This window comes from Telmatherina bonti, assembly GCF_933228915.1.
Source record: "Telmatherina bonti genome assembly, chromosome: 15".
Classification (NCBI taxonomy): domain Eukaryota; kingdom Metazoa; phylum Chordata; class Actinopteri; order Atheriniformes; family Telmatherinidae; genus Telmatherina; species Telmatherina bonti.
This window is the reverse complement of record NC_136613.1, coordinates 21761878-21789867: the sequence shown is the minus strand read 5'-3', so window position 1 is coordinate 21789867 and position 27990 is coordinate 21761878. Positions and strand designations below refer to the sequence as shown.

Sequence of the window (27990 nt, the reverse complement as noted above, 5' to 3'; positions counted from 1 at the left end):
TTTTTGTGTGTCTGTGCTCCTCCTCAGTCTCCCTCCCATAAGAACAGGCGGCAGCAGCAGGAACTGATCCAGGAGCTCCGGAGGAAACAAGTGAAAGACAGTCGGCATGTTTATGAAGGCAAAGACGGGGCGATTGAGGACATCATTACGGGTAACAAAACCTGGAGCTGGCTGCAGTCTGTGGCCACACACTCAGTCGCACACTTTGCACTCTGCATGAAGGTTCTCTCCTGCTGCAAATTCAGCTGTTTACTAAAGGAACTCCAACTAACACATTGACTTTGTCTCTTTGAAATTTCAGCTTTAAGAACTAAAAAGTTTTACCAAATGAATGCAAACCGACACTCACAGCTGATCAGTGTCTCTCAACTCAAATGTGTCTGATTATTGCTTATCTTATCTGCTTCATCTTTGACCGTCTCACAGAATGTCAGTAAAAAGTGAAACTAAAGTATGTGCAGCTGCTAAGTCACACTTACCTGTATTTATTTCCACCAGTAATTTGACTGGAGAATACTGAACACAGTTGGCAGCTGTAACAATTCGCTGCTATATCGCACAAGAAAATCAGTCACATTATAACCTGAATGTAATTGAGCCAAAATCAGGAAGAGTTGAACTCAGAAGGAAGTTTTTGTCATCCCTTCTTCAGTGGAGGATTTACTGGTACGTCCCCATTTTTACAAAAGGCTGAATTAAAAACAGAATGTGATGATTTGGAAAATGAAACAAAGGCAGCTTATCAAATTTTAATTTCTTTTTTCTTTTTTTGTCTTCTTTAAAAATGTAGGTTTGCTTTGAATTTTAATGAGCATAAAATTTAAAAAAAAAAAAAAAGGAAAAAGGGTCAGTGGACTAAAGTTATTAAAAGCATGCCGGACAAATAAATTGGGAGACTACTGCTCATGCATCTAGTTCAGAAATTTTTAAAATAAACTTGTAAAGAATTTGGGGATTTCATATTTTATGGCTCATCATCGGATTTGATACAAGAATACAGAGAAGTGTCTGTAGAAATGATGCAAGACTGTAAATCTGTATTGGCCGGTGGTGATCTTCAGGTCCTCAAACGGTTCTTGACAACTTCATTGAAAAGTCCAAGTTAAACATGACTAAGCAAGAACAATAAATTATGTAGAATTATGCAGTCATCTTCCCAGGACCTGAGTTCATTTTAATGTAGACTCACTGAAAAAGTGACCAGAAGTTTGTTCCAACAGAGGAGCATCGCCATCAGCTTATGTGATGGTATGAGGATGTAGTGGTGCACATGCATGGCGCTTCCACAAATGTGTAGGCGTTATTTACACAGTTTTAGAGTAATATATAAAATTATTCAGATGATGTTTTCTCTGGGAAAATCTTTCTTCTTGGCTCGGTTGTGGAAGCAGTCCAGGTGCTGAACTGGTCAGCCTGCAGTCCAGACCTGTTTCCTAATAAAAGTATTTGAAATATAAAAAACGAAGATGGAGAGCTGAACAGCTGAGCTGTTAAAATCCAACATGATGAAGCGGGAAAAGTTCAGTTTGGAAAATCCTCATAGTTTTCTTAGTTTCACTGAAATGTTGCCTTTGTTTATTTTCATTCATTTAAAGTTTGAATGGTCACTTTCTGTTTTTCTCGTTGTCCCTTTTGGAAATGGGGTTTTAGAATTTGCTTTGTAATCCTCAACATCCCCCCCGGTTCCTGAAGCTGTTGTGGGGTTTTTGCTTAGTGCTAACCAGTGCTAAACCCTGTAGAAGTCTGCTTTTCTTATATTGTGTTTGTCATGTTTTGTCCTGGCTGTTGTCCCTGTCGTTCTCAATGCAGTGCTGAAGACCGTGCCCTTTACCGCCCGCACAGCCAAACGCGGCTCTCGGTTCTTCTGTGAATCCACTCTCAATGAGGAGTACCATTACTAAGCTTATAGAACTGTCTCTCTTCTGAAAGGTTGCTGGAACAACACGTTCTCTTCTTTGTCTTCTCCCTCCCTGCATGCCCTTTTTTCACACCTCCTGTTTTAACTGTTGCACTCAAGTCTGGCACTGTTGACATGTGCATGTGTACCACAGTTCCTGGGGACACGCACTCATGACAGAGTGCAGTTTGCCTGTGTGTGTTTTCTTCCTCAGCAAGCATGACAGTGTTAGGATGAAAGATTTATTTTTGTTTTGTTTTTGTTTTTTTTGTCTTTTTTTAATTTTATTTTGTCCACCTGCATGATGTGTGACACTCACATTTATATCTTTATTTTCATGTCAAACTTTGCAAACCATAATGTCACAGAGGGTGCAGTCTCATAGGAGGGAACTTTTCCTATGTACAAGTCAGACTGGATGCTGCCATCTAGTGGCCATAGCTAGATAACAAACGTCTGCTGTGACTAATTTGATCAGCATATTATGGTCCATCTTGTAATATACAGCAGAAAATTCAGTATATAACAGCTTTAGTCAACATCCACAACTCAGGTATGACTAATACTATGATGTGTAAGTGCCTGTGGCATTATAACTTGCTTCTTTGTGTGTTTAATTATGTGTAAAAAGTGTTTGTGTTCATTATCACGTCATTGCCACAGTTGATACAATGTCTTGCATGCTGGTTGCTTCATCATTGCTTCCTACCACGGTGCACCCCTGCTCTCCCTGTTAGCCCACATGCTTTGCTTGCTCCTCCCACCTGCTGACAGGTGTCCTCTGTCAGATTGCCGTCTGCGCTCTTGTGGACTCTTGTGTCCTGCATGGTCTATAGGCATCAGTGCTCTTACATTACAGCAGTTTGTTTGCCTGTGTGCTACTAACAAGATTATTCCAGGTTGTTTTGCTCTGTTTTCATCAGCTTTCTGCTTATTAACTCATTGTTAGACAGTGCTTCCCTGGCTGCATGCATGCTTCGCTCGTTTCCCGGTGATGGCGTGGTTTAAATAACAACCCCGCTGTGTCTGGAGTTATTTTTGTGTTTACAGATGCTCTGACTGGATGTTTGAAATGTGCTCATCTCTTGTTCTGCTGGTAGCCACTTTGCAAAGCAGTTTGGGTTCAGTAACAACAAAAAGGAAAAAAAACAAACAAAGCAAAACGCTTTAATTTTCCTCTGCTGGTTGAACTCATTTAACATCCTCTAGTTCTGCCCACTCTCCTGCCCTTTTCTGGCCTTTCCACATGCAGCCGACTGCCACTCCGCTTTGCTCTTGCAGCACTCCCCTCAGCAAAGCCAATGTGAACATGTTGGGCTGACATGCACTAGTCAGCCACTTCCTCCATTTTTAACCTTCATTTTGTCTTCTCTTCATCCAGCCCTAAAGAAGAATAATATTACTAAATTTCCCAATGTCTACTTGAGGGTAAGGAAGTCCTCCAGTAGCACCCCTGTAGTGATGGATGTGTCCCAAACCTGGCAAGCATTTCTTTATTACCTCCCTTCCTGTTTTACTCTTCTGTCAGGATCCTCTTCTTCTCTTCCCAACCTTTTCTCATTACTGTTCCTACATAACAGTAAATATGAAATAAACACCTCTCCTCTGTAGTTTCTTCGATCTTTTAATGAAAACAATGCATCTTTGGTTCCACAAGATGCATGAAAGGCTTCTAGATTTCATGCAGTGGCTTAGAAATGAAAACCCGTGGCTTGTTTCAGTCATACCAACAGACGGTTGACCTGCAGACCTTTTTTTTTTTTTTTTTTTTTTTCTTTTGTATGTTTGTAGACCACATACTGCTTTCAAAGATAGGCTGCCAGCACTCCTGAACATGTGGGCTCATCAAAACACACTGACAAGATGACTGACATCTCTTTTATCCGCCACCCCATCCCTGTTCCCATCCATTCCCTTCTTCCTCCTCAGATTTAAGGAATCAGCCTTACAGACGGGCAGATGCTGTACGAAGGAGCGTCAGGAGACGCTATGATGATCAGAACCTGCGGCCGGTGAACAACGGAGAAGTAGTCATGTGACGAGGGAGCAGTGCATGTGCAGGGGGGGGGATTTGTGGGAGAGGTGGCGAGAGACAGAAAAAGATTGAGTGACAGAAAGTTGGACGGAGCGAAGGATGGCAAGTGTTTGTAGCAATGAATGAAATAACGTTGTATATCTCTCTCTCTATATATATGCTACATAAGAATACACAATGTCTTTGCTATAGTAGCAGCGTTTCACCACGAAGGACTGGGAGGTGTTATGGGAGTGGATTTCAAGTGTCTGAAAGGTTGAATCCAAGACTTTTAGACAAGCTAAGTGCCTGAACTTGTTTATGTGATCTCGTCGTCTTCTGTTTGTCTGATGACTATTTTTGTTATAACCCCACTTAAAGCAATAAAACTTGTCCTGGCTTTAATGTTAAGATGTGTAAAACTGGACATGCAGCGGCCTTATGAGCCATGTGAAAAGATGTTACCCTGAAGCGATAATGTAGAATGTATGGGATGTGTTCCCTTTAGCTGTTACAGATATTACATTTCTCGTTGGTAAGTTTGACACTCCGTCGTATTGTGTTACATTCCGGTTTGTTTGGCTATTCTTTTCACATACATAGAAGGGCACAAGCTACACTTTTTTTTTTTAAAAAACATCTCATGGGGCTTCCCATTATTAAAAGGGCTGATAAGGCAAGAGAGAAGTCTTCAGTAAATATATATTTACAAGGTAAAAAACAAAAAAAAAAGAAATGGGAAAATACACTAAAAATATACTATGTTAATGTGAATTGCATTTATTGCAAAAATCTTCACACTGACCTTTCGTATCTTGTGCTACAAATAGGGGGCCAAGCCTGAACTTATTTAAAACCAAATTTTTTAAGAAAAAAATGTGCTTTTATTTGTAGCTGCACAGTTGTGTATGTGGTTTTGGGAACAAATGAAGCTGAGAAAACAAGCCTGTGAAGAAAGCAAATTTCTACACACCATTGTGAAACTGAAGATACAAACAGCAATACTGGATGATTTCATTAAAACTGGACATAACTTTGTATCTCTTAGTTTTTTTCCAGGTTGGTTGTAACCCAGGCTACTGTGTTTCCTTACTTTACTGTAACTATAATGTATAGTATTTAACCACTGAAAAGATTCATTGAAGCTTGTGTTTTCATCCTATGTATGTTCAGTCATAAAAACATGACAAAGTACGTAACATAACAAAGGGTTGTTTGTACAGATATTTTGCTATAAACTGTTTGTCCCTTTTTCTTTATTTTGTTACTTAACTCATTTACCAGACGGTTGATATTGTACATATTGTTTAAACAAGTTTTCATTGCCTTGAGTTATACAACTTGAATGTTAACTTATAGTTCTTGGTTCCATTATTTTTTGTATATTTAATTCAGCCAAATGCAGCCAGAAATTGACAGTAGTGTTTGATTTTAATGTCTCACTTTGGTGCAGTAGGGTCATGGTGCGTATGGTGTCGTGTCACGGGAACATCACTGTCAGCTAAATGTTTTGACTTGCTAACATTTTGACCACACTAACCATTAAAACCGTTAGCTGATCCGTTAAGTGTTGTTTTGCGACGCCGTTCAGCTTCTTTTCAACTGTAATTGTTTCAAACTGAATCATACTGGCACATTGAATTTCTCACCAGATTTGTGTATTAGACAGTTTGCAGATCAAAATTAACAATCTTTTTGAAATTAGGTGATATGAGATTTCCAACAAATATAATAAACTATTTACATTGAATTTAAAATTGTGTGCTGTGATTGATTGATTATAAAATGCAAAGATATGAATGTGTGTAATGGATTTCTTTTATCAGCGCTTCAAACATCCATATAGCAGAAGTGCTCTGATATAACTGACTTAGAAATAGCTTTTAAAAGCTACTCATCTCAAGAAAATGCAGGACTATCATGTTCCTGCTGCAGTCAATAATGGCGAAGTATTTAATAAGTGTCCTGGTTCTTTATGGGAATTTTATAGATGAATAACGGGGAATTACTGATTACAGTTCAGATCTGTAATTCCTCTTAAGACAACTTCCACCAAACTGTTCAGTTGTGTCTCGTATGGACAAAGAATCATCACTTATCTAATTTAATTAGTATGCATGTTAGGTTCTGTTTAAACTACACTGTCCCTTGGTGTGAGTCTGAGCATGAATGGTTTTATATACCAACATTTTTGTCAGTGCTTTGTTAAAAAATTAAGTTTGCTAATTTGACAGGGGTACTTCTGCCTCAATGGTTTCATTTTGACAGCATGACTACTGCAGGCCACAATTTTAAGTCAGATGTTAGGTTAACACATGATAAAGCCATGGAAACACAAATCCATGAAGTTGTATGCTGTGGAACCTTTATAGTTATAAAAATTGCACGCAACCAAAAATACTGCCAAAAAACCTCCAAAACCTTCAGATTTTCATCTAAATTGCAGTGGAGGACATGATCCATTATGGACACTTCAGATGCACAACAGGGAAGCTGGATCTCAGTTGTCGAGTCTCTCCTTTGACCTTCATTTGTATCTCATGTCAGTCATAGATAAAATTTTATCATCAATATATGAAAAATGATCTTTTCAAAATGTCACAAGCAAACTTATTGAAAATATATCTTATTTTCTGGATCACTTCTGTAATTCAAGACTCTCCCACAATATCCTGGGTGCCCACTGTCACAAGCCTTCTGAACACGAGGGTCAAAGCGCTTCTAAAATGAGACCACCCCTAATTTAACCGTCTCAGACTTCAAACAAACAGCATAATCACACACGAACTGTCGAATTCATTTGGGAGATGTCAAACTTGAAATATGACAACATGCCCTTTAATAAGTCCTCAGAGAAGACTAATGTATTTATGAAATGCTTCATTGGTGAGTTCCACATTTTCTACAAGCTGATGTATGAATGCGATAACGCAGACATGCTGGTGGGTTGGGCTCTCAGTTACCTGTCTCAATTTCACATAAATACACAAAAAATGAAAAATTGCCATTGACTCAGTGTCCATTAAAAAGAGATTTTATTACTATGACCTTAAGTGTATTCATCTAAAAAAAAAAAAAAAACCCAGCACAAATCAAAAACCTTTTTATTCCTCTTCAGAATACACACATTGGATTTCCATCAAACTGTTTTTCCAAATACAGTCAGATATGCTTTTAATTGAAAATAAAAAAAACAATTGTCAATAGAAACCATGTACAATTACAGTCAACTAAAGAAAACAGCGGAAGCTAACAATAGACAGTTGGGCACTTACCAATTCATCAGTTTCCTGAAATCAAATTAGTCAGAAAATAAGTGAGTAAGAACATCGTACATGGTACATTTCCAGAGCTGTTTTCAGTCCATTAAAAGGCCAGCCAGCACAGTCAGACAGATGAGCCTGCAGGGAATGTGTTTATGAAACTATAAGAACAGAGTAGCAGAAGTATTTTAAGGTGCATCCAGCTGTTCCAGTAAAGTTCTTCTCCTTTTCTCCAGCTCTCCTTCACTCAGCTCACTGCCTGATGTATCCCAGCCACCCTGATCACAAAAACACACTCAAATGATGTTGCTATTGTGTTTTAAAAGAGGACATCAACATGACTTTGTCTGATGAAATTAGAAACAAGGATATTGCAGCTTTTTATAAACTGTTCTGCATTTCCACTACAACATTTATAGTAAATAGTATTAACAATAAAAATGAACCTCTTCTTTGGGTGCTTTCCTTTTAGGAGACTTCTGTTTCGAATCTGAATGAGATTTTCCCCGGGATTTGTCATTCTCTTTATCCTTATCTGCATCCTTGTCACGCTTCCCATCACGATCTCTTCCTTTCTTCTCAGTATCAGAATCTGGCGATGCCTGCTGGTCATAGTTGTAATCAGTACACAGAAAAACATGATATGCACATGTTTAGTTACACTATACAGGCTCGGAGTACTCACAGACTTGTGGCGCCTCTTTTTGCCCTTCTTCTTATGCTTTTTGGATTTCTTATAGCTCCTCTCTGGTTTCCGGTAAAAAAAAAAGAAAAAAATAAGTAATCACAAGCGGTGTGGTGCTTTTTCCCCACTATGCTCAGATGATCAACTGAACTGTGAAAAAGCCTCACCAGACTCTCCACTAGATGAGCGTTCAGACGGAGATTTAGACTGTGACCTCTTCTTCTTCTTATGATATTCCTCCTCTTCAGACTCCGAGCCCTGCCAAATGATAAAAGTGGGGCATTTAAGAGGTAAGCCCTATTTTTAAGACTATGTATTACTAAACTTTTTGCACATGGTTGATCGTTAGTCAATTGCCACTAACCGATCGAGAGCGGGATCTTTTCCTGTGGTGCTTCTTGGACTTCTTTGAGTGCTTCTTTGTCTTGGAGTGGTGATGCTGGCATTCATGCTATCATAAATAAATGAGTTAGACGACATCATCAAAATAAGCCAATTTGTACCAAGTCTGTCGTCATGGAAGCCTTACCTCCAAAACATGCATGAAATCTTTAAATATTCTTTTTCTCTCCGACTCCAGTGTCACATCCTCAAAGGCAGCTTCTTTTAAGAATCTATCTCGGACCTGAAATAGTCAAATGGGAGTCATCACAAAATATGAAGTACAATTAAAACTAAATAGTAGTGAGAAGAGATGGGAATAAGATAACAGCTGATGCTGTGAAAGTACATACTCCCTCCCATGTAGCCTCCGGCTCTAGCGGTGGTGTCGCCTGCTTCAGCATATTCTTGAAAGCTGCTTCCTTTCGTTTCATCTTCCGGGCCTCCTCCTTCTCTCTCTCCCTCTCTCTGGCTTCAGCCTTCTCCAGTAACTATTAAGAAGAAGGATGGAAGGTGAGTCAATATAAAAACAAACTGGATTTGAAATATACATTATAAAAAAGAAACATAACACTCCTTCAGAATGAATGCTGAAGTCTCTGAAGCCAATACTTGAGGCATCACCTCAAAACAGAGTTCTGAGTAAACAAACCTGATGCTATGCAACAATGTGGAAACACTGCAGATAGCTGATTGGTCAAAATATTATCACCGGTGGGTGTAAACAAGTCTGCAGCAACTCAAATTAGTTATAACTTACCATCTACAGCATAAATGACTTATATTTGATCTGTATGTGTATACTGTGCAATGTTTCACCAAGGTTTTGTGGCATTGGGGTAGCAGCTGTACTGGTAGGGAAAAGACTGTCTGGTATTGCTTGCATCAACAATAAAATGTCAGCACACACATTTATTAACTGCAAAAACATTAATTCAAAGATTCATCTTTGTTTTCTCCACAGCTGAGCTCTACTGTAAAACTGATGCAGGATGATAAACTCATATTCAGGTATTTACAGGCTGCTTGATATGTACGATATATACCTGCATTTTATACAACTTGAGCTAAATTTCAAGCATTGTGCTCCGGTTTGATCCAGTGTGGGAATGCTACAAGGGAAGGGCAGCTGATGCATGCATGTATAACAGAGACAGAGGTTCAGAGTTGAACTTAAGGTGCTCACAGAACTCTGCTGTAATAGATTTCACCATTAATGATTGTAGAAAAGTCAAATATATGAATGTTCTGCAAAATAAATTCAGCCATTAACTACTGGCTATCGAACCGCGACTGCTTGTTCATTTGAAAAGTTTAGTCTATTGTCCACCAAATGTCTACACCTAAAGGTGGTTACTTTTTAAGGCCTTTAAGTAAGCAAAGGCAGCTCAGCAGGACAAATACAGAGACACAGACAGGGACAGGGGTGTACTTCCAAAGGAAAATACACAAAGATACCTTTACAGGGGCATCTTAGAAAAAGATGTCAGTACAAATGAAAAAGTTGGTATTCCACCCCGACTTAGAACATGGTTGTTATGATTACTGACAACAAAAGATATTTAAACCTTTTTAAACTAAAAGCCTAGCGCTAACTAATGTTATCTAATCAACACTACAAACTCCTCATTTAAATTCAACTGTCTTCTGAATATTGTAATGTAATAAGCTCACGCTCACACACACACACACACACACACACACACACACACACACACACACACACACACACAGGAAAACAGTTTTGTCACCCATGCTGGGAAGATACCAAGCTCATTCTCAGTCAGAAAAGCTGCACTGTTTACTGGATAAAGAACATCTGAGAAACTGTTAGACACTGTCTCATCAATATCTAATTGTTTTTCCCCTTTTTTCTATCCACTTAGTGACTTGGGAGTCGAGCTGTAAATATATTTAAGCGTCAGCAAAGAGACCAATTTATCCAATCAAGAAGCAACATTTTCAACAGTTTCAGTTATTAGCAGGATGTTTGTCTGCTTTCAGTCTCTACCAGCTCCTAAAGCAATTACACAGTTCTTTAGTTGTTAAATGCTGCAATGTTCTCACACTCCTGTTGTGCCCATCTATCTCCATTTGGTGATAAGCAAGTATTTCATACTGGAATTTAGAGTGCTTTCCCATAACACTGCTTCCTGATGTGACCAAACATAACTCAAAGATTCAGGCCCCATGATGAGCTAAAACTGACTGTTGGGCTCCGGTACTGCTGATGGGTTCTTCAGGGCAAACATTCACTTTTAAAATGTTTAAAGACTAACGTTTGGCATTTGTAGGGGACTCAGATACTTAAACTTAGGCAATCTCAAGGAACTTTGCAGTTTTACTAAATTCTGAAGCTTAAAGGGGTCCTATTTTGGTATTTCAAGTTTTCTGAGCTTTCTACAGTGTTACATTGTTGAATCCTCATCAGACATGTGAACGGCACTGTTTTTTTTAATCACCTAAACGCATGTTTGAGTTTGAGTTTGAGTTCCAGCACGCTCTCCGTTCGGTTTCCATGGCGACGAAAAACTCGTCGTTTTAGAGAGTTTTTTCTACTTGGAAATCCTTGTGACGTCCCGGGGGATATGGTTCGGTGATTGGTTACCTTCTACTGGTTAACAAGGGCATGTACAAATACATCAGGCGGGTGGAAAACGTCGGATAAAGTTATTTCCAACGATGGCTGGTGAGTTTACCAAAGAGAGACATCCTGCTGCATTCGTTGCTGTGGGTTGCTGTTTTCCACTTCGTTTTCAGGGTCTGATTCAGGTTCCAACATGTAGGGCTGTATGCTATGTGTTGACATTGTATTTAGTTTTTTTATTGAGTTCATATTAGCCTAATCCTTCTGTTTATGAGATGTTACAATGACGGCGAAAGCAGTTTCGGTGCGCGCTCCCGATGTAGTGCAGTGGCGGGAGGCGGGGCTTAATGCGGAAGAGTCTCAATCCACTTGTTTTGCCCACAGGCTGATCTGACAGCCTACGGAGAGGGTCGGTCTGAAGTAAATAAAGCAATTTGTGACAATAACTCCATCAATCCCAGCCCTTCTGGGCTCAGAAATAAAAATAAATTAGCCTGAAATGCACATAATAGTTCCACTTTAAGGGTGTAAAGCAGCAGTCTTACACTGTTGAAGGCCAACTTTATATTTCCTGCATCCAGCGTGGTGGCTCTCTTGTCTGAACTGATGACTGATCCAAAGTCATCAAAACTAGTGTTCACTTCTACCAGGAATCCCTTGTCCTGGGAAAAGACAGATGATTGGGAATGATTGATTACACGTCTTATAAATTAATATGCTTAGTGAAAATATACTCATCTTTAAACAAAACTCAAAGAAAACCGAAATGTTGCAAACTGTTCAAACAATAGGCCTTACAAATCTGATTAACGCAATCTCACCTTCAGAATATCTTTGATTATTCGTTTTTCGTCGTGGTAACGAGCTTTCAAATCTTCCACATAGAATTTGAAGAGATCTAAAGGAGTGGAACCTGCACAAAAGACGCAATTTCAAAAAGAAAAAAAGTTATAAGCTACATGCAGCAATTGCAGCCCTTCATATTTGATGATGAGAATTTATATATTATAGAAATGGTCCAACAAAGTAAGCTGATCAAGTGTTCAAAACAACTCCAGTGAATGCATAATGTCAGACTGTTGTAAGTATTAAATATAGAAAATGAAAGTATTTAAAATAAATGAGGTAAAAAAAAGCAACTAAAAAGCACAGCGAATAGCTCTGGTTCATACAGCATTTACATCCAAGCTGTGTACAATTCATTTCTGATTTCATGTCATGTGCTAGTGTCTCAATGTCACATCCACGTGCTTCGGAGCACTGAGCTCATAGCAGATGTGCAGCCACGTGTGCAGTGGCCTGCTGTCATACCAGGCTGGCCCAGCATGTTGGCAAAACGCATGTCTGAGCTGAGAGTCGGGTACATCTCCATCCAAGCAGACATGGAGTGAAGCTGGCCATGATCATGGAGCTCGTCCAGAAATTTCTGTGAAGAAAAAACCCCAAAAAACAGCAAAATATGAATATAGGACAGCAGCTAATCTCTGTATACACATATATTTTTATTACTGAAGTGACAACATGTGTGACAGAAACATGAGAACAGGACATCCGATCACTTCTTATTAACCTTTTAATTCACTTTATTTGATTACTCACTGACCAAAAATAAATTCTACTATAGTAGATGTTTATCAGACAATAATATTACAAAATTTAAACAATCAATTGAATCAATTTTTTCACATCTACGATGTGTTAGCATGACTGAGAGTCCCCCTTTAAGCCTTACTCCTGCTCAGATTGATCAACATGCTGATACTATAACAGCTTCAATGCGTACAACCTTGGATAATGTTGCTCCCCTAAAGAAGAAGAAATTAGGTAAGATTATGAAGGCTCCCTGGTTTAATTCCCAGCTTCGAGCTCTAAAACAGGCATCAAGGCGTTTGGAAAACAGATGGCGTTCATCAGGACTAGAGGAGTCTCACTTAACCTGGAAAGAAAGTTTAATCGTATACAAAAAAGCCTTACGTATGGCAAGAACAGCTTATTATTCATCATTGATAGAGGAAAACAAAAACAACCCTCGGTTTCTTTTCAGCACTGTAGCTAGGCTTACTAGGAGCCGGAGCGCTGTGGAGCCATGTATTCCTTTCTCACTTAGCTGTGATGATTTCATGTATTTTTTCAGGAATAAAATTGACACTATTAGAGATCAAATTCACAATATTCTTCCTTCTACTTATAATGTTGAGTCTGTTGTGGTCTCCGAAGCATCCTTAGAACCAGGATCTGACTTGTGTCTAAATAGTTTCTGTCCTGTCCAACCCTCTGAATTAACTAAAATAATAGCTTCATCTAAACCATCCACCTGTATCTTAGACCCTCTCCCAACGAGCCTCTTTAAGGACATTTTCCCTTTAATTAATACATCACTACTAAGTCTCATCAATATGTCTTTAGTGACAGGATATGTACCACAATCATTTAAAACTGCTGTAATCAAGCCTTTACTTAAAAAGCAATCTCTGGATCCAGAGGTGATAGCAAATTATAGACCTATATCTAACCTCCCGTTTATGTCCAAAATTCTGGAGAAAATAGTTTCCGCTCAGCTACATGCCCACCTGAGCAGAAATAATTTATGCGAGGAGTTTCAGTCAGGATTTAGAGCTCATCATAGCACTGAGACAGCATTGGTGAAAGCTACTAATGACCTTCTTATGGCCTCAGACAAAGGACTTGTGTCCGTACTTATCTTGCTTGATCTTAGTGCTGTATTTGATACAGTCGATCATAACATTCTGTTACAAAGACTAGAACAGGTGATTGGAATTACAAGTACAGCGTTAAGCTGGTTTAAATCATATTTATCTGATAGACTTCAGTTCGTTCATGTAAATGACAAGTCCTCCTCCCAAACTACAGTAAGTCATGGAGTTCCTCAAGGTTCTGTACTTGGACCAATACTCTTCACGCTATATATGCTCCCTCTAGGCAAAATTATTAGACAGCATGGAATAAACTTTCATTGTTATGCAGATGATACTCAACTATACTTATCCTTTAAACCAGATGAAACAAATCAGCCCAATAGGCTACAAAATTGTCTCATAGACATAAAGACTTGGATGTCTAGAAATCTTCTCCTCTTAAACTCAGATAAGACTGAAGTAATTCTCGTTGGATCTGAAAAACTCAGAGCTAAATTTTCCAGTTTTGTAATGAACCTGGATGGCATTACTTTAGCTTCCAGTGCTACAGTGAGAAACCTTGGAGTAATATTTGACCCTGACCTGTCCTTTGGCCCACATATTAAGCAGGTTACTAAAACAGCCTTCTTTCATTTACGTAATATAGCCAAAATTAGGGACATTCTGTCTCAGAGTGATGCAGAAAAACTGGTTCACGCTTTTGTTACTTCGAGACTAGATTACTGTAACTCTCTATTACTGGGCTGTCCTAAATATGCCCTGAAAACCCTTCAGCTGATCCAGAATTCTGCAGCCAGAGTCCTGACCAGAACCAGCATGAGAGATCATATTTCTCCAGTTTTAGTTGTGTGTTGTCTTTCTGTCCTCTTCCCCCCACACAGCAGAGGCAGATGGCTGCCTGTCCTGAGCCGGGTTCTGCCGGAGGTTTCCTTCCTGTTAAAAGGGAGTTTTTTCCTTCCCACTGTTGCCAGTGTGCTTGCTCAGGATGGGAGATTGAGTTGGACTCAACTCAATCTGTTGGTTTCCTTATATAGGCTGTTATGAATTGGCCTTCATTATGTTTTCCCCTCTGTCTGTAAAGCGTCTTGAGATGGCATTGCCATGATTTGACGCTATATAAATAAAGTTGAATTGAATTGAATATGAATGTCCTTTGTTCTTTAATCCCCTCTCACCTGGAAGGCCTCTCTGTTCTTACGCTGTCGTCTTCTTTCCCTGAGAAGAGTTTTTTGTTTATCTTCTTCCTCCTCTTTCTCCAGAGCCCGGATGTGCTCCTCAAAACAAATAAGGGCATCCTCTTTATCCATATCTGTGGGCACAAAACAACACTATTAATAGGGAAAACACATCTTTAACATTGAGAACACATCTTTTACTCATGTTTACACAGATGTGGATGTGGGGCTCTCTCAGTTAAGGCGAGGTCTTCTCACTTTAAAATCAGAGCAGAGTAACAAAGACAGGCATTGTGGTTCTCTTACTCTGCAGCTCCTCATCTTCAGCGAAGGTGGGATTGTCCAGCAAGTATTGCTGGGCCTCAGACCAGGTGGTCCGGTATGTGACATTGGCCATGTTGTCCAGGATGTTCTTCAGAGCCTCCCAGTTTCTCTTTCTTAGTTGCTTGGCTTGCTCCTGGGTAGACAATAAGGATGAGGTTATTTGCTATAACAAATACACTGTGGCTAACAGAAACACACTAAAAAGCTTTGAAATTCTTTGTTTAATCACTGTGAAACCAAGTCTCACCTTCTCTTTTTTAGCAAGGTAGAACAAAACATCGTCATAGATCTCCATTCTGTCTCTCTCAGGAACACAACTCCACACTTCAAGCTCAGAAAACATCTGCTCTGCTTTCCTGGTTTTCAAGTACACACATGACAAACTTTTGAAATATTCTCACACAATAACCCACATGATGGCAGCATTTCACAGGCCAAATTTACCTGACACACACTGCTTATTACACCTTTGTGTGAGCCATCACACACACACTTGAGTAGAATGGAAAAAAAATCTCAGGAAATATTAGGACAAAAACCAGCCTAGGATAGCTTGTAAAAGCACATTTTTAGTTCTCAGACACAATTTGCTACACTGATGCTATCATCTAAATGTTGACAATGCCATCGGCAACAATACAATGAAGTATTAAATGTAGGGAAACACACACACACACATCACGAGAAAGACATGTCGTCACCCTCGAACAGCTTGTTATGTGTGATCCCAGACTACAAGTCAGTGCCAGCAGAACTCTGAAACTGGCGGATCGTCAAGGTCACTAGTCGATCGTCTGTCATGGTGACTTTCATCCATATGGTCAACCAAAGAGCTGAATGTTAAATGCAGCAAAAAGGACCATAAAAATAATGACTATAAATATCTATAAATAAATATAACAGTAACCGAAAGACTTAATTAACCTATTTTGAAAATCACCAGTCTTAGCTGAATGTTTACATATATATATCTTGTTCATATGTTGTAAATGCTGTTGTTGCTACTTTGATATCACCAATGAAATTTTGTTGCTAGTTTACAAAGACAAAGTTTCTTATGCCACGTACACATGTAGCTGGGTTTTTGTTGAACTGAATATCCTCCACTCTCCAGGTACAAAAAAAAGACATTAGTCCACAACAAGCGACAACGTCTGGTGGTTAAAAGTGAAGCCAAAGGCAAAGTGCCAAAAACTGCAGTTCACCCTTCATTCAGCAGGGGCTCTAAAAGGGAGTTGATCCTCATAGACTCCCATGATAAAAGGCTGAAATAAACATGTTTCCAGTGTGTAGGGGTGTGTCATTTTTATGGGGCGTGTCCTTTTCATTGACAGATGTCACATATCTGGCAGCAAGAAGGCTGATGGTAGAACAATTGCTGATTTTTGTTCAGCTAACGTGTGTTTTGGCTTTTGCTAGCCTGCTCCCAGGTTTACTCTGTTAGCTCTTAGCTACAGTCAGCTAGGAGTTCGATGGGTGTCAATCATCTACCCCTATGCTCAGCTGCACCTCTTTGCCCATTTTTGTATTTTCCCAGACTGACGACACATGTGACACGGCCAAGATAGCAACGTCAAAGAGGCTCTGTTCATCTGTTTATATATAATCAATGGTCTACACCACCTCCTGGTTACAGCCACTCTTGATAGTTACGTTTTCTTAGTGAAAGATGCTTAGTGTGCTAAATCAGTTGCTAGACTCTTTTCCTCTGTTGTTCCCTGCTGGTGGAACAATCTCCCAAGCTGTCTGATCCGCAGAGTCTTTATCTACTTTTTTAAGAGCAAGCTAAAGACTCAGCTGTTCAAGGAGCATTTCCACACTTTACTTAACTTTTCTTAATTATCACCTTAATTCTTAACTTAATTTTGTAATTAAACAAATTAGCAATTGTGGGAAGAGGAAAGGGGGAAAAAGCAAAAACACTGCTTCTAGCACTCCACAGCAGCACCAGTGTCCAACTGGACTCACAGCAGCCTGACTCCCATCAAATTTTGATGCTCCTTCCCGTTTGATTTCTTGCTTGTGTTGTTCTCACTCTCAGATTTAAGTTGATTTGGAGAAAAGGGTCTGCTAAATGATGTAGATAGAATCAAAGCCACACCACAGGCAAAATAGTAGAAATATCTCTATATGTGGACAAGGCCTTAATCTTAATGGGTGACAAAAGCTGAGCTAACTGTATTAAAAGATATTCAGATTATAAAGAAAACATTTATCATAAATTACATTTGGAAAGTCTAAATTTTCTTAGAAATTATTAATTAGGATAACAATTGAATTCCCTGAAACCATTAAAACATAATAAATCAAAAGGAAAAATATTGTCCCAAAAGAATACCCAAAGTTTTAGAAATAAAAAACGTTAGAAACAAAATAAATTTGATGAAACTAAAAGTTCACAGACCGTTAAGTGTAACAGGGTTTCGCATGATGACATGACTAAGCCACTCATGACCTTTCATTGATCCAGTCTGCATAATCAAATTGACTGTTCAGAGTAACATAAATCAATCTTTGGGTAAACATACATTTAATTCAAAATCAGACTACATACTTGTATCTGGTAGTAGAGGTCATCTTTTCATGGTTCTCCAAAAATCGCTGAAAAGTCTCTTTGGACTCTTTGTACTTAATTCTGGCCTCCTCCTTTTCTTCCTTCTCTGTTTGGACTTTGTAGGCATTGAATGCCTGCTTCTTTTCGCTCAGTTTAGGAAGAGCACTGTTGATTATGAAACATATCAATATTAATTTAGAAATGAGGATTGCTCTCATCGAAAAAGACAAATAGAATAAAATAAGCCACTGAGAATATTTTACCTGTATCGAGGATCATTGATAATCAATTTCATTGCTTGCTCCCAGGAGGAGTTTGATGACACACCCTAAAATACAGAGAACAAGACATCCTCAGACGAGAGTAAACAAAATGCTTCCAATTTTCATAGTAAGTCAAAGGCTGCTTAAAGTGCACATTTTCTGAATTACTATAAGATGCTGGGTGCAGAGGTGTGGAGTGGCAATAATTCAGGAAGTGCCACCAAGGACTTATGTAAGCACCCTTCTTGCCACATGCCTCTCTCGGAGTAACTCCTTCATCCATTATGAACCGATTCCACTGCGTGCCTCTGTCTTGTCAGTTGTCACAGTTATTCTAACTCACTGAGGCATGCCACTTTCTCTCACTGTCTTAATCCCAGCCAACCCCATGCCAGTGATCCAATAAAGCTAATCATAAAGACAGAGCCATTAAGATCTTGAAGGAAATGGCAAGCAATCTCAGAGGAGAGCTTTGTGCACAAAATTAAAAAGCGCCTAAATATAGCAGCATTCAAGGTGGGTGGTTCTAGCATTCAAACACACAACACATCCACGGCAACAGGAGGTGAAGCTTAACAGACCTCCCAAGGGCTAAAGAGTGGGGAGAGGGATTAGATCAAGATCTGAATGCAAAGGATGATAAATACATTAGCATTTGTAGAGACAGATGCGGTTTATGTATCCCTAAAAAGTAAGCATCACACTTGTGTTCCACACAGATTGTATGACAGGTCAAACAACAAATGAGTTGTCTATTAAATGTCCTTTAAAGACAATATAGAAACACTTTCCGTTAAAAAAAATGGGGATGACTTTGTGGACATGAGACAAAAATTGGATTTTAAAAAATTCTCAGCACTCACTGATTTTTGTAATTTTACAAAACCAACATGCATATGATTTCAATGTAGTATAAAGGAGCATGTAAATGTTAAATTACAAACTTATAAAACTGTCATATCAAAATAAGTTTATCTTCTAGATTATTGTTACAGCCATTTAATATTAATCAGAATATATATATTTATAATAGACAAACTATCTCTGGTCTGTTTTCACAGCAAAGGTCTTTTGTCTGACTCACCTTCTCCTTCAGCAACTCTTTGAACGCCTGTTTGGCCTCTTCCTTTGTGTTCCACTTATAAGTTTTTTTCTGAAGTTCTGGCACCTCTTCTTTTACGATCTCAACACTGAAAACAAACAAAGTTATTGAAATAATTTAGCCATATTCTCTGAAACACTGCAGATACCAAGCACTCATCCCACACCTACACTACATTTAAAAACATTAACATGGAAATAAAAAAATACACAAGACTAAAAGGTTTGCTGTGAAAGTAAATACATAGCCTTGAAATTTTCTTAAACCCTGTTCAGTATTTTGATGCAGCATAATGCAGTTGCAGATGTGGAATAAATGTGTGGGATATTCATTTAAATGAAGAAAAACAAAGTTATTGTGATTTTTGTATCAACAGATATTTCATAACCACTCGCAATCATCCGTTTGTATTATTACAACATTCATATGAAGACAGCAATACAGAGATGTTAATAAATCTGCAAGCTTCTCTGTACGGACTACTGCACCAGAGCATTTTGCTATTGATTACAACTGTCCACTGTGTTTACTTACCACACAAAAGCTGGTAGAAACTAACTCTTTCCAAAGTTTATGACTGGTTTGTTATGATGCAGCAATGTAATGTTTTATGTGAAGAAAAAAGAAAAAAGAAAAAAAAAAAACAAAGCTCTGCCTCTTTCCCAACCTTTTTGCTGGCAAAAATAAAGTTAATATTTTAAACTTATGATGGATTATGACGCAAACATTGTTGATTCGCATTTTAAGATAGGATGTGACCATTCTTGATGTGACAGGACTTGACAGCAGATATGAAAACTGAAATAGCTTGGAGTGATGCATTCATATGAAAGATTTCAATTTTTTTAAAATTTATTTTAAACATTATTTCACAAGTTAAATAGAAAGTCACCACTGTATCTAAAAGCAGATTTGTGGTGGTTACGCTCCACTGCTCTGCAACACCCAGACACTACAATAATTTCCCGTAAAAGCCTCTCCATTTTCTAAACTATTGTCATAAAGCACCACATCGACTGGCAGAGCTACTTCAGATCAATGAGACCAATAATGATGAGACCAAATATGGCCAAAAGTGGGTTTATTAATTATAACACCTACAAATTTATATTCTTCTTCAGTGTGCATTTCTGCACTATGCATTGCTGCATCAAAATAAACCACATTAAAGGGTAATTAAAATTGGCCGTGGTAAATATGCCATCTCTTTGTTGCTCTGTTGAAACGAAACTTTGTGGGATTGAACTGAAAAGTCTTGATATAGATCATATATAGGAAACTCAAGGTTATCGAGAACAACAGTCCCACAGGAATTAGATGTTTTCTTGTTTCAACACACCTTTTTACATTAATAAGTCACTGAGCTGAACTTAATAAACTGTTAGATCCAGCTGTAAACTGTTAGATTAGAAGTAATTGCTGTGATAAGAGGATATCAGCCTTGCCTCAGACATGACAGAACTAGGGCCTCCGTTTGGTTAGTAGTAAACAGACTGTGGTCCACTTCTAGGAATAGTAGGATTTATGTGGTGCAGTATGAACACCAACTGCACTCTGATGTTGACCAAAAAAGAAGACAATTGAACAGGTGGTTTGGTCTGCTTAAGTCAAGTGCAGTACGTCATTATCTTCTGTCCAAGAAACTATAACAAACATCTGTATCATTATGTTCATTCTGTGAGTCTGCTGCTAGTCATATTGTGACTGAATCTAAATGTTAATGTGCCGAGTTTGGCTGAGCTGCAAAGTTAGCAATAAAATGTATCTCCACAAATTAGCAACGTCAAAATGCAAAGTGGAGATTAATAACCTATCTTGCCTTCTTCAGATTATGAATTTCTAGAACTGCTAGATTCCCAAACAGAGCTAGCACAAAAGAGGGGGTGCAGTGCTTTTGGCTAAGTCAGTTCTGCCTGCATCATGACAGACAATTCTCCAGCTTTCATAACCAGAGGGGGAAAATTGCTTGTGTTTTTGTCAAAAATTGCTAGTGACTGCTAGCTAGGTGTCTAAGTAACCAGGAATGCAACCTCAAAAGCAATCAGTAGAGTGCTTCTGAGGTAATTAACTAACTTAGTCACATACTACTCCTAAGAGACGACAGACTCCTGACTCCCCCGTTTCCACCAAAAATATCTCTAAAACTCAGAAACTGTTATCAAAACAGTTTAGATGGTTTGATAGCATTTCAGGCTAATAGAAAAATTTACATATGGATCCTAATGTGAACTTTTTCCTTAAAATAGGATGTATGACTGTTTACCTGGGTGTGCTGTCTGTGACGACCGAGCTCTCAGAGGACACCACAGGTGCATCTGCAATCTTGACCTCAGCTGTCGGATGCACAGTCACCTGAGACTGGTGTTCCTCTGAGACTGCTGTTGCTGTTTCTACCTCTGTTACGGTCACCATAGTAGCCGTTATATCTGCTTGCACTGCAGGAGCTGCCGCAGTTCCAGGGGCTACTGTCTCTGCCGTTCTGTAACCACAACATGATAAAAAAGTGATGCCAAGTTATCATATAAATATCATTAGAGAATATAGTTGTATTTATTCCCTATTAATTGGTTGTTCATAATGGTGAAATGAAGAGTTGAAGAAATTCTAACCCATTTTCCTCTGCTTTGATCATAGCTGAAATAGACAAAAAGACATAACTGTTAACGTTACTGCTTTCATTTCAAAAGACCTGCAAATTAAAGACCAGCACATAGATCATTGCAGTCAAAGAGCAAGCACATGTTCCTATATATTTCTGTAAGTGTTTAGACATCAGTGAACATGTCAGCAGACATCAAGCTGTTAAAAGTTCATGCATGGGATCAGCATCCAACATTTTCTCTGATACAGCCTGGAGATCATGACACAGCAGCGCTTTACCTTCAAGATCCTCCAGCTCTTTGGGTTTGGTCCATCTGGACTCCTTCGTCTGAGAGTTGTAATAGTAAGGCTTGCCTGTGTCTGACTTGTACTCCTTCCAGGGGCATTTAGACAGCATTTGCTAAAATATGAAAAAATGAAGGAAAACCATTTAGACAATGAAATATTGTATATTCATAGTACTGTATTTGTAAAACAAAGATTCTATATTCCCCTCAAATGTAATATGTATATGTTATATTGGTGAGTATATCTTCCTTATAAGATGATTTTGTACAAGTCTAGATACAAAAAATACATTATAAGCAGAAATTGTACTATCTTTAGACAGAAGGGTTTGATTTTATGATCCAATTTTAAACATTTCTTTAACATAAATATGATTTTTTTATAGAAAATGAGAATAAAAAGAATCAAAAGTATTTTATTACATTACAGCCCAAAAAGTATTTCCTGGTTGACTGATTTTTTTTCAGCCACATTGTAAAATCATAAATATGTAAATTATATTCTTCTGTTGCTCCTGTAATTTCCTTTGAGTTGATAAAGATATGAGCAAGTTTTAGTTTAAAGAAGAAATTAACAAGCAGAAATGACTTTGCAATGGTGAATTAGCATGGTTAATGTGTACTACCATTCTAAGGTTGTACTCTGACACTGATGTAGAAAATCTAACAATGTCTTTGGGATTTGCAGCATAATTTGAGTCCACTAACTTTTCAATGCAAAACCAGGCAACAGCTGGTTTATATTTTGATACTGAATACTGAGGAATCTGATTCGTATTGGTTTATCTTTCAATACTAAATATGCAATTTATCTAACTGTATTTTTAATATAAGGAATTAGAGCTGGGCAATATGATGATCTATATCATTTGGAGAATAGAAAATGTCAGTCGTTTCATATAAGGCTCTATCGTTTACGCCACGATAAGATGCTCTACTGCAGTATTTTACGTCAAGATGCGCTTTACAGCATGCACGCTGCAATGTAAAAACAAACATGGAGGAAGACAGTAGTAGACGTGTTTCAGAGCAGGATAATTCACTAAAGGATAACTAGCCAACCAAAACTGATGAGCTTGTTCATAAAAGGGGAAATTTCTGTCGCATGGATGCGGTTTGGATTTAAAAAGATCGACGTGGAACCAACAACAGACTAACTCATAGTCCCAACAACGGACTCTGAAACAACTAACAGTAACTCATTTTAGCATTTAGAATCAGGATAAAAAATACAGAATGAAGAATAGAGTCAATGAGCAAAAGCAGCATCAAGTGGTGGCGAAAGCACTCATAATAAACTCCAGACGCAAACGCTGCAACAAGCTTTTCCTCATGAAACGTCATAAGGCCGTAGTTCCCCCAGATGGAAGGAGATCACTGCTGTTGTTGTTAAGCACAACTGATGACTGACAAAAAATTATACAAAATTCTATATCGTTATGTATATTGTTATGTGGATATAAAATGGGCTATATCATGATGTGAGATTTTGTTCATATCACCCGGCCCAATAAGCAACTATATTAGAACGTGTAGTATTCTTTATGTTTTAAAAAGCAAGAGAACAAAAAAAGCATCAACTACGACTGAATTTTGTGCTTTTGAAGTGAAATCATTTCTAAATAAGTACTGTACCTGGTTATCACCTAAACAAAATAACTGAAATATGGACAAAAATGTACATAAATGTATTGTTAATAAACTGATTTCCTTTGCAAGCACTTTATGCAGTGCTGAACATGGTATGTAAGTGGTAAAGGTGTGTACCTCTGCAGGAGATTTTAGTTCATCCGGTTTCTCCCATGTGGACTGTTTAGTCTCTGTATTGTAATAATAGGTCTTCCCATCCAGTGATTTGTGCTCTGTCCACAGGGACTTCTGAGGCAAACAAAAACAAAACATGTTGCAAATGAGCTGTTTCATAAATAAATCACTTTGTGTTTTTATTTTGAATATTTTCATATTTCACTTTTCAGACTGTAATTTGTTTTACATTCGCCATCCTGCTTTAATTGTGCACAAACCTTCTTTGGCTGTTCTTCCTGTGGGGACCCATTTGTAGTACTCTGAAAAGTTACAAGACGGGTTATTTTGAAGGCATGGAACAAAACACTGAGGCTAAAAGAAGCTAACACTATCAAAATTAGTCATTTTTTGCCATGAGTACACGGGAAAAAGACACTACTTACAGATGTTCCAGGTGCTACGGCTGTAAGAATAAAAAGAAAAAATCATAACCTCTTCTTTTAATGAACACAAAATAAGATGAAAATTACAGTCAAATTCAATACTTAAGGATCTTACCTATGGAGTCAACACCAGGCTGTGGAAAAGACCAATTTGTTTAGTGATTTATTTAAACAAGTAAAACAGCCCACCTCCAACATAAAAAAACTCCTTATCCATAACAGACAGTAATCAGAAAAATTTCCAATTTGGTAACTTCACAACATCAAAATAAAAACAAAATAGAGGCTAGCAGTGGAAGTCTTTCTTATTATCACTCAACCAATCAGGAGGTTAAATCATTTGCATTTGTTACTTGCTGCTCAATTAAAAACATAGAAAATTTTACTTTTAACAGTTCTCTTTTCATTTACAACGACTCACAGCTAAACCACAGAAAAAACAAAAAAACTGTTCACTGTAAATGTTAGTTTTCACTTCAGCTACTGAATTGTACATCATTTCAAACAATAGTAGAAAATGGATTAAAAAAAGATCATACATCCATTTATTATGAACAGAAACTAACTTTACTTTGCAAAATTAGGTCTTCACAGATTTTAGTGAATTTTACGGAGTATGAAGCAGAGTTGAAACAGTGATGGGATATACCGGTCCTGTTGGTTGCACAGTCGCAGCTGGAATGCGAGGAGGCATCATCATTCCTGGCATCATGGGTGGCATCATGCCTGGCATCTAATAAAAGCATCATGAAATATTAATGTGATTTTTCCATATTATTTAGTGCCATCAGAGGTATTAACACATGATGTGAGAAAGGCTGACAATGCCTGTGACTAAGGTTGTGAGTGGGGTAGGGGGGGGTGATGCCACAGATTGGAATCTGTGCAGCAACATCACACCAAACTAAATCCCGTCATCACCTTTTCCGACTCGTGTTGCTGTCACCTTGTACAAACAGCCCCCCTTTGGATCACACCTATTTATGCTAGACAACATCACACATGCTAGCCAATTGGGAACCATTTTTGTTTGGTAAATACATATTTTTAAAACAAAAATTATAGTTGGAACAACCTCAAGTATGTCCTGAAATTACATAACTCAATGGATGTAGATTACAAGAAGAAAAAGAGCAATCTTTAATTTATGTAAAGGTTTCTCTTTTTGTTTTTAACAAACACACTGAGCATAATTTGATAAATTACCACTTTATTTTGGGCTAAGACCAAATACAACATCTGTTATGTTACTAATACTTTTTCTTTGGACAGAAAAATTAACTCAAATGCTCACATCTACACAGAAATGAGTCTGATACTGCCTACGTTTGCATGTCTGCCTTCTGTTGATGTCACCAACTTCATCCAGAATAAGCTTATTATTTTTGCTGTTACTGGCACACAAGCTGACAAAAAGTGATGAAATGCAGGAAAGGAGTTTATTTTATAAATGTTGAGAAAAATATCTAACAATATGACCTTTATTTTGGAACAAAGATAATCTGTCAGAACATACATGTCACTGATGTAATAATTGTGGAGGAAAGAAAAAATAAAATTTACCACTAATCACCAACTAGTTAATACAAAGCTGGGAATAATTTATATTCAGCATTTTTGCTTACTTTAAAAAACTTCCTAACAACATACCTGTCCCATCGGTGGTGCCCCCATTGGTGGCATTATCCCAGGAGGCATTATTCCAGGTGGCATTGGAGTCATGCTAGGAGGTCGTTGTCCCATAGGGGGTATTCCCATGGGAGGAAAGTGAGGCGGTATTCCTGGTGGTCCCATCTAATTGAAAGAAAGACAGAGGAAGAAAGAGAAACACATATTGAATCAGTTTAAGTTCAACCATGTGTGACGGCTGAAATCAGAAGGGGAAAAAGCTAATTGTCCCAAACATATCTGTCCCAAACTTACAAATGGGGGAGGTATTGTTGAGGGCGGTACACCTGGATAAGGTGGCGCTTGGCTTGGGCCATTATTAGCCTCTGATGAAGACTGCCATGAATAAGAAACACCACACACAGTTAGTGGACTCACAACAGACAGTAATACTTTTGTTGTGTGTAATTACATTAAGCTAATTTTTTGTTTTGCTAAAATGTGCCCTTTTTATGCCAATTTTGATGATCTGTTTATATTATTAACTTTAGTATACTAAGGATAACAATTACCCTAACACTGAAGAAAAGAAACTACAAAATACATTTTATATGTAAAGTTGCAAGTAGTCGCAAAGGGTGAGATCTGCTTCCAATGTTAATAAGTATTCAAAAAGTTTACCAATCAACTGGAGTAGAAAATAAAATTAATGAAGCAACATAATTCAGATGTTATTTAATAGCAGAAACTGTAGCCAGCATGGGCAATTTCTGGTCAATTCAACTAACTTACCCACTAAGTGTCATAGATTTTAGCTTGGGGGGGGGAATAAGGACTTTTGTTATATCTGCTATCAAATTTGTGAAGCCTTACAAAGGTTATAGCTTTAATAGATATTTCTTCAGATTCATTAATGTTTCAGTTAAATATTTAAGGTTTAGGCAGATAGGAAAACTAACACTGACAGATTAAAATAAAAATCATTTTAGACAAATTTTATTTCATTTTAAACAAAAAAAGGTGACTCCTATATGTCTGTGTGTGTGTGTGTGTGTGTGTGTGTATATATATATATATATATATATATATATATATATATATATATATATATATTGTCTGTGTATAAGGAATTATTTCTAAATGTTTGAAATGTTATGTTGTAAGAGTAACTGTGGTTGTCTTATTCATTTATGCGGGCAGCCCTGACCCATTTCCACAAACTCTAAAACAATGGAAAATCTCTCATTTCACATCTTAAGATAAACACCAATGATGGTATTAATGCTTAAATAGTGTAGCCGATTGTAGTCCACATAGACAAAGCCCCCAAAAGTCAACCATTGCAGTTTGTTAGTGACAGCCTCCTGGGTAAAAGCTACTATTCGTGATGAATGAACAACAGGATCAGGCTAAAATCTGGGGGGTAAAAACATTTAAAGGATAAAGCGAGTTTAAGCTAGCAATGTACGTCTTTCCAGCAATAGTCTATCAATAGTCTATAATGTACTTATTTATGTCAATTTTATAAAAGCAAACTACCAGTTATTTCTCAACATTAAATTTTTTTTTATTTTTTATGACAAAGCATCATCTTCAGGTTGTAGTCTACGCCATGACGGCAAGTATATGCCGCTATGTTAGCCCGGTGCTAAACAAGACATGCTAACCCATGGTGTAGGACAAGTAACATGTTACTCCAAAACGAAAGCAAAACCTGCGGTATGTAACTTAATTAGTACACAATTGGCTCGAATTTGCGACATTTCTGTCTAAAAGGTTATATTTTTACAAAGTATTCTTTAGAGCGGCTGCACTCACCATGTTGACGAAAAGGTAGGAACCTCGGAGAAGTTTGAGCACGTCTGAACAACGAGGGAGCTGATTGGTTCAACTCGCTGCACGACGCAACGAGGTCAAAGGTAAAGAGTCTGTCGCGTCAGTCTGCGTGATGAATACGCACATATGCGCATAATCAGGAGTAAGAGGGGAGAGCTGGAATATGAAATTACAACAAAACATAATAGTTAAAAAAAAACAAAAAAACCTGCATCTTTTTCAACACAAAGCAGCATAGTCCTCGTCATTTGATAAACAAGCAGACAATAAGACCGAGTAATCACGTCTGTATGTAAATGACCGTATTTGCAAAGCAAAGGTTTTTTTTTTTTTTTTTTTTTTTTCATCTATTTTTCATTTTAAGCACAAAAATATGATTGTGGACACAGATGGGCCCGACACTTATACTACTGAAGTGCCGCAGGAACTATTTTAAAAATCCCATTGTTACTTATTCTGCATCTCGTAATAAATGTATAAATATCACCCAAAACCTTTTTTCAGGGATATTTTGCGTAAAAGACTTTACTGTCCAAACAGGAAAGACCATATTATATATATATATAT

The 27990-nt window shown here is 37.8% G+C and overlaps 2 protein-coding genes across 3 annotated transcripts in view; one reads left to right on the top strand and one right to left on the bottom strand.

The window, feature by feature from the left end:
- fmnl2a (formin-like 2a) overlaps positions 1 to 5629 on the top strand; it is a 48902-nt gene extending 43273 nt beyond the window's left edge. Inside the window, exons 25-26 of one of the 2 annotated variants that reach the window (XM_079253745.1) lie at positions 28 to 151; positions 3827 to 5629. In XM_079253745.1, the coding sequence (XP_079109871.1) occupies positions 28 to 151; positions 3827 to 3936 (234 nt within the window). In that variant the 3' untranslated portion in view covers positions 3937 to 5629. Of the gene's footprint in view, positions 1 to 27; positions 152 to 3278; positions 3600 to 3826 lie in introns of those variants that run through there. The other variant, XM_079253744.1, reaches the window with a different exon arrangement.
- Positions 5630 to 6929: 1300 nt separating this feature from the next.
- Positions 6930 to 27433, bottom strand: prpf40a (PRP40 pre-mRNA processing factor 40 homolog A). The gene is made up of 27 exons (XM_079253702.1): positions 27406 to 27433; positions 25903 to 25983; positions 25630 to 25773; positions 24629 to 24712; positions 24095 to 24113; positions 23980 to 23999; positions 23815 to 23856; positions 23558 to 23668; positions 21783 to 21903; positions 21512 to 21536; positions 21166 to 21381; positions 18885 to 18990; positions 17801 to 17865; positions 17538 to 17702; positions 15231 to 15339; positions 14966 to 15116; positions 14660 to 14793; positions 12139 to 12253; positions 11649 to 11740; positions 11373 to 11489; positions 8594 to 8731; positions 8389 to 8484; positions 8224 to 8310; positions 8027 to 8117; positions 7860 to 7921; positions 7621 to 7776; positions 6930 to 7452 (listed from the first exon to the last, which is right to left on the bottom strand). The coding sequence occupies exons 1-27, from the start codon at positions 27406 to 27408 to the stop codon at positions 7363 to 7365; spliced, it is 2640 nt and encodes an 879-aa protein (XP_079109828.1). The 5' UTR covers positions 27409 to 27433; the 3' UTR covers positions 6930 to 7362.
- Positions 27434 to 27990: the final 557 nt, after the last annotated feature.

What these genes read in the sequence shown, in the direction of transcription:
- prpf40a (XM_079253702.1), bottom strand. An exon ending in CCGTAGCACCTGGAACATCT is followed by an intron (nt 23,857 to 23,979) that starts GTAAGTAGTGTC and finishes GTAACTTTTCAG; the next exon opens with AGTACTACAAATGGGTCCCC. An exon ending in TGAAGATGAGGAGCTGCAGA is followed by an intron (nt 14,794 to 14,965) that starts GTAAGAGAACCA and finishes TTGTGCCCACAG; the next exon opens with ATATGGATAAAGAGGATGCC.